An 8,399-nucleotide genomic window follows, 5' to 3' on the forward strand; every position below is an offset into this window, starting at 1 on the left:
TCTCTTTTTTTTTTTTTTTGTCCAGATCTTATGACCATTTATTCATGAAACATCTGTATCATTTACATATCTGTCAAATCATGAAGAGTCTGCCTAAAAAATTTAATCTTATTATTACCACAGTATCTGATGCTTAACTTGCTGTAGATGTGCCATTTACACATGTAAAAATAAATAAATAATGTGGTTCATTACAGTATGTTATGAGAACCTAGAAGTGTGACTGAATATACCACAACATTGGACAGAAATTTTGTTCAGCTTTTCTAACTCTAAAATGTGGTGAAAATATAATTTATTAAAATACTGTTTTGACACGCTGGTATTCAAATGTTATACTCAGAAACCTGTTTTTAGCTAATCTAAGATACAGAAAATACAGTCCTGGCATAAATATAACTGGTGAACCTTTCCAATATGCGCTGGAGTTATCTATAATGCTGAAGCCCACAGGCCAGTATAAACACGTTCCTAATCATGGCTATTTTTGTGCACACTGCTAAAATAAAATTCAGGTTCTGACACTTCATTAAGCGAACGCAATGATTTATTTATGAATTGCAGTGGTAGAATTTAAAAAATCAAACCGGCTGAAAAGACTCACTAATATGCTCCTGAACTTCTTGTTCTCGGCAATGTGGAAACAGCCCTCCTTGGTCAGGATCTTTATGTGCTTCACGTCGTTGTTGTACCTGTGGGCCATTGAATAAGTTATGAGTGTAATTTCCCTCTCTGATCACCGCCATCGATCGGTGGCCGGCCCCTGGCCCCTGTGGAGAGCAGCCGTCGCTGTAATGCATATGGTCCCAAAGGTTTGTGACATGTGAATGATGGGTGGTCAGGAGAAAATGTGCCCCCTAAACCATATACTTGTGTTTGCATTAACAGGATGGCTGATGGGGCTTTGAGGCTGGATGAGTAAAAGTTGTGGACAGGGTGTGCAGAAATCTAGGATTTCTTTCACTCAAAGTGTTGCTTTCTCAGTAATTATTCAACTGCAATATGCATCAATCTCTTCATTCCTGTCCAGTGTGTAACAGGCTATATTGGCAGTAATATAATATAATATTTATAGGTATGTTTTCATTAGTGTATATCACCTGAATATAGAATTGCAGAAGGAAACCAATCACTGGCTTTAGAGAGGTGTGTTTGGGTTTTTTGCGCATTTCGTGGCCACCCTAGTTTCTCCTTCATGCTTGGAAGAGGAGGGTGAAGCGAGGGATTTGCAGTCTGCAACTACAATGCTATATGCCACTGAATCCTACACACTGGACCTTTAAGTCACAATATTATGTCTAGATTTATTGTATCAAATTATTCTAATACCTTTTAATTTAGTAAAACAATATGACGCCCCAGATAAAAAAAAATTGGTGAAGGACTGAAAGCAACGTATAGACTTCATTCTCAGTGTCCCTGGTTTGGGTTAGGGTCTTCTTTGACACTACCACTAGGGGGCACAAAAGTTGGAAATGCTCTCATTCTACACATAGTGGCTTTAATCTATCAACTTTGTCACGGCATCAACAGCTATGAGTAAGTTTTACTGGAACCTACGTGAATAAATTACTGAAAAACTGAGGATAAATTGAATCAATTTCAAATTGTGATCGACCCAAAGAAAGTCAAATACAGGGAAATAAAATAGCATGGCAGCATGATGCACCATTACCAAGTTCCCACTTTCCTTCTCCAGGCCCTACCTGACCCAGTTAGAATTGTAATTTGGACACCCAGCCTGACTCTGGTCCTGGGTAAGAGAAAAGAGCTGGACTTATCAAGACATCTAGATTTCACAAAACGCTTTTAAAAACCTTAATGCCAATGGAGTTGCTGATTTTAATGTTGAAGGAATTGTTTGATATTTTGAGAAATACTCATTTTCTTGCTGACTTAGATGAGAGCTCAGAAATTAAAATAATTGTATATTGGGGATTATATACCAGAATATTTCTTCTATAAAACCGCAAACTATAATTTTTACACTTTACTTAACAGACAAGAGAGATAATGTGTTAATTACTGAGCTTCAAATGTGCTGTCAGTTGGACAGTTGGCTAGCTAACTAAGTTGTTTCCAGTTCTTTGTGCTAAGATAAGCTAACCGTCTCCTTGCTGTAGCTCCATTTTTAGTGTACAGTGATGAGAGTTGTATCAATCTACTTATCTCTTGTGTTATATTTCCCAAAACATCAAACTTGAATACAGTGAGGGGGCGTCTGGGGTCTCTTGGTTATTTGAACACAATCATTGAAAATTCTTTGCCAGCTCTACTCTGAGAAGCAGGGAATGATGGAGAGGGCATTTCAATTTGACAGCGTAAGACTTTCCCACAACGTAGGTTTTCTACCCTGCTTCTCTCTGTTCAGAGCACCACGTCTGTGTGCGCACAAGCAATTAAGACTTCAGCGCAGAAGGAACTTGAAGGCACTGAAAGCGGCCCATTCTAAAAAAAAATAAATGAAGTTTAAAGGAATGTTTCTGAGACTCGACAGCAAGAGACGACGGGCATCTATGTACTGTAGCAATGGTAGGGTCACTAGCAACCCCAAGGTTAATTCGTCATTACCAAGATTAAAATGGCTTTATGGTTCTAATCATAAACTAATAAGATTGTTTTTGTGGGTTCTGAGGTCAAACCATAATGAGTACTATTACAACCGCCTTAACTGAGATCCTGCTCTATGATTAGCATCCGTGGTCAGTTTCACATACACCACTGTGGTTAACCGCAGCCTCAGAGGACAAGCACATCACCCTGTAAAGGAACTATAAATCCGTCCATCAAATTATGTAGTAGTTACATCTGGTCAATACTGTGGTTTGGCTAAGGGCATCTGATGAATCCAGCAGACAGTGGCCACAGACAGACAGAAGAACTGTTAAATCCGTAAGAAAAAACAATAAAATCTGAGGATTCTTGATAACTGGCCCCAAGAGACCCAAGTCTATGCACAATTCTTACTCAAATATTAAAATTTGAAATGTTTATTTTTGTTGGCCTGACTTACTTTTTTTATATTAAACACAGATATTAACCTCTTATGATGAAATGTGATTTTTTGTTAATACATTTAAAAGACACCTATTGTGTGGGCAATTGGTGCTATATTCATTAATGATAATATGTCATATTAAAGGGCCAGTGTGTAGGATTTAATGACATCTTGCGGTGTTGAAGATTGCAACACCTTTCCCTCACCCGCCATTCCAAGCATGCAGTAGACACTACGATAGCTGTGAAAAATGTGAAAGGCCCTGTCTAGAGCCAGTGTTTGGTTGGTCTGTTCTGGGCTACTGTATAAACATGGTGGAATCTAGCTGTAAGCAGTGGCAGTGATAATGTCACTGTCTTTTTTCTGCCTTTAATGGACAGAGACAGTTGAAGAGAGACAGGAAATGGAAAGAGAGTGGAGGAGGAAGCCCTGCAACAAAGGGCCACAGCTGCCATCGAACCCAGCCTGATGCAGTAAGGACTCGGGTAAAGACTTGGGTACGTGGGGTGCACGATCTACCAAGTAAGCTACTAGGGCGCCCCATACTGTCACTGTCTGTAGATGAGGTAGGATCCTTCTTGAATGACTTGATAGAAATGTCAGACTTACTTTATACTGATAGCGTACTCTGTATACTCTTTGCTGCGATGGCGGACCAGGTAGGTGCTGTTGACCCTGTTGATGAGTTCTGCCTCTGCCTGCAGCCTCTCCATGGGGCCTGCATACCTACAACACAACAGCCAAAGAGACGTGAATTGACCCACCTAAACTTCATTACAGAATAATAATGAAGTTATTGACTGTCTGCAAACCATTGATTACTCTGTATTGTCATTGCTGTTGAATTAGCTTACACATGTATTTATCTGCAATTTCTGTGTTTTGCTCTGTCCAATAAAACTCTGTGATTCAGCAAGACTTTGACCATCTATGCTTAAATACAGTCAGACTGAGATTGATTTTTTGCGAGCATACCAAGGTTGAGTGGAGTAATCGACGGGCTTCGGGACCTGGAGCAAAGAGCAAAAGTGGACATGTGTTTTTGTTATTTTCATGAAGCTTACACTCATCCAACCTCAAAACAACACAACAGTAAAATTGTCTACTTGGCACCAGTACTGTTTTCAAGCTGATGTTTTGCTCTTCTATAAAACAGGTGCTTTTACACTGTACAGCCCCAATAAAACCGCTTAATACTACTCTCATCTTTACAACAGTGTAGACATGGTGATAACGGTTTGTTGTCTACGGGGAGGCTCATATTCCTGCATCAGCTGGACAGACTGTGAATTTCATTTTATCAAATGGAACATGACAATCCAGTGGTGGAGTGATTTAAACAAACAAGAACAAAAACAGGCAATTGATACACAGTCAAGTCAGTGAAGACAATACACACTTCCTCCTACCTCTCAGCTTTCCTGTTTTCTTTGCACAACTTAAAGCATTGCTTGTTCCTTATAAGATATTGCATTGTGCTTCGCTTCTTATTGATAAAGTGAATTAGACAGTAAACCACCTTTATCTCATAAGACAAGTTCCTTGTTTCATGACATAGAAACCCATGGGCTGTTTTTCTTCTCATGCCAGGTAAAATAGCTTACCTGACCTCAAAAGTCCCCAGCCATCCCCACATCACGCAACTGCTAGTAAATACATCTAACCAAATGTGGGCTGCTCCAACAGGCGCTAATGTAGCAAAGGAATAGAAGGAAGTGTTGCTTACACATGGGCAAGGCTTCACAGCATCGCTTGGAAAGAAGCCAACCTCTTTCGTCGACAGAATCTTGCCCTGAAACCACAGAGAGATAATTGCGTTATGTACATCTGGCTGACTCCATCTCTATAATTCAGGAACAATTAGCTTGCAACACAGATCGGTGTAAATTTACAGCCCTAGTTAACTATTGTTGGAATAATGACTGGCAGGAAGAGGGAAACAGGATGAGTTCCTTATTCCTCCCATGCTGACAACTCTTTAAGCTCAGTGCCTTGATTTATCAACACTGGGGAGACTCAGTCCATATAAATAGGGGTTTTATAGAGGCCATAGTGTAGTTATCTTCTTCTGATTGACTCAGGCGCTGTGGGTTGCTGATGCTGTTGTTGTTCTGTGCACTGACAAAATATTTGACTTAAATGGGACAATAATTCAGTCATGATTCCCAGAGCTGAAAAGAACACGAGGCTAAAAATGATTCATAATAAGAGTTCTGAGCATTTTTAAAGTTCAGAAATGACAGATATAAAATGATTGTTTTTGGTAGGTAATTAATATGTTTAGGGCTAAATGAAAAATACAAATCACTTAAATGAGCCCAATTGTTACTCTTTCTATGTATTTTGAATACATTTTTAATTCATATTTGTACAACTTTTCGTAAGCCTAGAAAAGTTATTATTATTTGGATGACATTGTCTCAATGTAAAGTCTATGGATCGATAGGAAACGCACTGATGACTGACAATTTTCATTCAAGTGAGTGGGCGCCATCTTTGTGTTCGGTATCCAGTTCTTATATTACATCTATGGTCACAACGAGTAACCACAGACGCATTTGGCCAACACAGTCACCACTTAATAGGGCTACCTGTTAAAGGTCCAGGAAGTAGGATTTAATTGCATGTAGCAGTGTAGTTGCAGACATCAAACATGATGATTGTTATATTTAGGTCATTATACATCAATGAAAACATAACTATGCAATATATTATATATGTCATTTCTGCCAATAGATCCTCCTCAAGTTTTCACACTGGACCTTTAATATAAGACAACAATAATAAAATCTGCTCTGAGGTGGCTGCTGGGCAGTACAGGCAACAGCTGCAGGGGTGCACAACCGTCTAAGGTGCTATAAATAAATGATAAAAATAAGTGCACATAAATAAAATTCAGTTTGATAAATAAGATTTATCCAGATTGCACAGGTGAAAAGCAACCTCTATGTTTCGTGGATTTAACTTGTGTGTCCGCCAGCCAACTTGTTGGCAGAGGTACATCCTCACACCTCTCCTCAGCTGGCACAACGTGGCTCCTTCATTAATAAATTATCTTAATTCCTCTGACATGACACCAAGATTTAACAGTAACTGACCTTGTGGGCTCTTCTCACACCAGAGAGATGTTCCAAAGATTTGTACTGAGAGGTCACATGCAGAATAGTGGTCAGCTAGCAAATCCCTTTTTTTTTTTTTTTTTAGATTGTAGGACTCTTAAAGAACTTTGTTGAGGATTAATATTTTGCATGCGCACTCGATTATGTGTAGTTATTTGGACTTGAATGACATGCATGAGGCTTTTTTCAGGAACTATACATGTATTTTTTTCATATTTACAACATAGTTTGCAGAACTATAATCATCTCAACAGCTGCAGCACCAATAGGCTGTACATGCACTGCCTGTTGACTGTCAGACTGTTTTGATTTGACATTCTGATTTTGACATTTATAGGATTAATTAGCACTGCCCATATTTTGCAGTCTTATATTACAGGAAATTGTGAATAAGTGTGAGGGGTGTGTGAGGGGTGCGTTTTTGGACATAATCTCAGAGGAACCGGTAGCACACTACCAGCTAAGCCCATTTTGATGGTTTATGGTCATCAGCTGTCACATCCCTGCTACCTAAGGACATTTTTTCAGTCCTTGTGGAAAGCCTTGCTTTCTGCTGCATCCTTGCTAAGGGTGTGATAGTCATTATAGCTGGTAACATTGACAGGGTAAACAGATGGTTGCTGTTGAATGAAATGAAATTACAGTGATCGATTCTATTTGTCACGCACCCCCAGAACAGAAATGATTATGGTCTGCTGGCTACAAATGTGATGGATATTGAATGCTTGCTGACTGTGGGGCTGTAGCTGCCTCTAGTTAAGCTTTTACACAGGGTTAATAGAATTCTTCATCTATTTTTATCTGTTTTGTATTAAGTATGGTGAGATTTGTTAGTTTCCTCATTACATGTCTGATTATACTACCATAGTACAGTCGTTCATGTCAATAAAATGCCCATTTTCAGGCCTCAGGTTAAGTCTCATTATAATTATTATGATGACTTTGATTCAACCTCTCTCAAACACACACAGTGAGTGACTGCTACACCACAGTGCATTTCCAGAAAACAGCTTATATTAATTCTTCCTCCAGTGCAGTTTAAATCACACGTGTTGTCACATAATAGTAATTGCCTGCATAAAACCAACAAACATTTCCAGTTATTGGGAGTTGAACTTCCTTATAAGACGTGTTGTGAAGTGTGTGTAATTGTCTGTGGGTGTATACATGTTACTAAGAATTCATTGAATTTTCAAGTGCAGCTTGTTATCAATAACTCCAAAAATACATCTGGAATGCTATTTTTTGACTATAAACAAATCTGATGATACACAGGACATTAGTGCAAAATCCATTTGATTAAAAGTGGACCATGCTGACTATACCAGATCTGGCTTAAAATAAAAAGGGAGAACCGACTAACCGATACATCATTCTAACCCTATTACAGAATATGAGGTCAGGATGAGGGCTAGATGGACTGACAGTAGAGGAAATGAGAGATTTAAATACAGTAGGTCCACTTTTTACCGTAATGTGAAATATGTGATTAAGAGATAGTGTGACCTCTGACCTGCCACCAGGGGCTGTGAATGTCGGCGCAGATTAATTCGATGATGTCACCCGCCTGGATGCTGAGTGCTGGACCAGACGTAGGGCTCGGCACACCAAAGTAGCTCCTGATTACCAGCATCTTGGGCAAACCTGTAAGAAGGATACAGTTGGTTCCTGCATACTGTTTGCAAAAGGGGCTTCATACAGTATGAACACGACCAACAAGCACTATATTGAGAGTGAGGAACGGTACTTAAATGGTTTAGTAAGAGACTAGTAAAATCTAAAGTAAATATGAGCCACAAAGGGGATTGAACTGATGGTGATGGTTTAATCAAACTCTCCTCTTTTAAAAACTAGACTTGACTGGTTGTATGAGTAGAAGAGGACACATATAAAATAAGTCCAAACACCCATCGCTTAAACTCTGGTGTGATCAATCAATAATGCCTGGCTCCATGTATGTATCTATATGCATGTTATCACCTCAGGTCAAAAGGGGCTTGTTTGCCATTCTAAAGGTGCAACTTTGCTCTACTAAACTATTCATGGCCCCATTAGAGGTGGTAATGAGAGGGAGTATACATGTGTACAAACACACCCCTTGTCACCAATGTACTGCCTTTGCAAATAATTTGGACCCATTACCCATTATCATATTACAGATAAGACAGTGCACTCTGATGGTTATCAGGCTTGTAGATAAAAGATAAGTGTTTCGTGATTACTGCTGAGTGACGTATTCTGGCCTCTGGGGGGAACTGTCAATCTAAGTCATAAACCTTTTT

The 8,399-nt window shown here is 39.2% G+C and overlaps 1 protein-coding gene across 1 annotated transcript in view; it reads right to left on the reverse strand.

Moving 5' to 3' along the window:
* The window catches only part of LOC118321941 (guanine nucleotide exchange factor VAV3), a gene marked incomplete in the record, with an annotated part of 89,966 nt that overhangs the window by 12,358 nt on the left and 69,209 nt on the right, over positions 1-8,399 (reverse strand). The window contains 5 exon segments of the mRNA XM_035653517.1: positions 605-692; positions 3,608-3,724; positions 3,974-4,008; positions 4,725-4,790; positions 7,631-7,761. Of these exon segments, the coding sequence (XP_035509410.1) occupies positions 605-692; positions 3,608-3,724; positions 3,974-4,008; positions 4,725-4,790; positions 7,631-7,761 (437 nt within the window).

The sequence above is a fragment of the Morone saxatilis genome, unplaced genomic scaffold (genome assembly GCF_004916995.1).
Source record: "Morone saxatilis isolate NCDOM2014 unplaced genomic scaffold, NCSU_SB_2.0 Contig0, whole genome shotgun sequence".
Taxonomy (NCBI): domain Eukaryota; kingdom Metazoa; phylum Chordata; class Actinopteri; family Moronidae; genus Morone; species Morone saxatilis.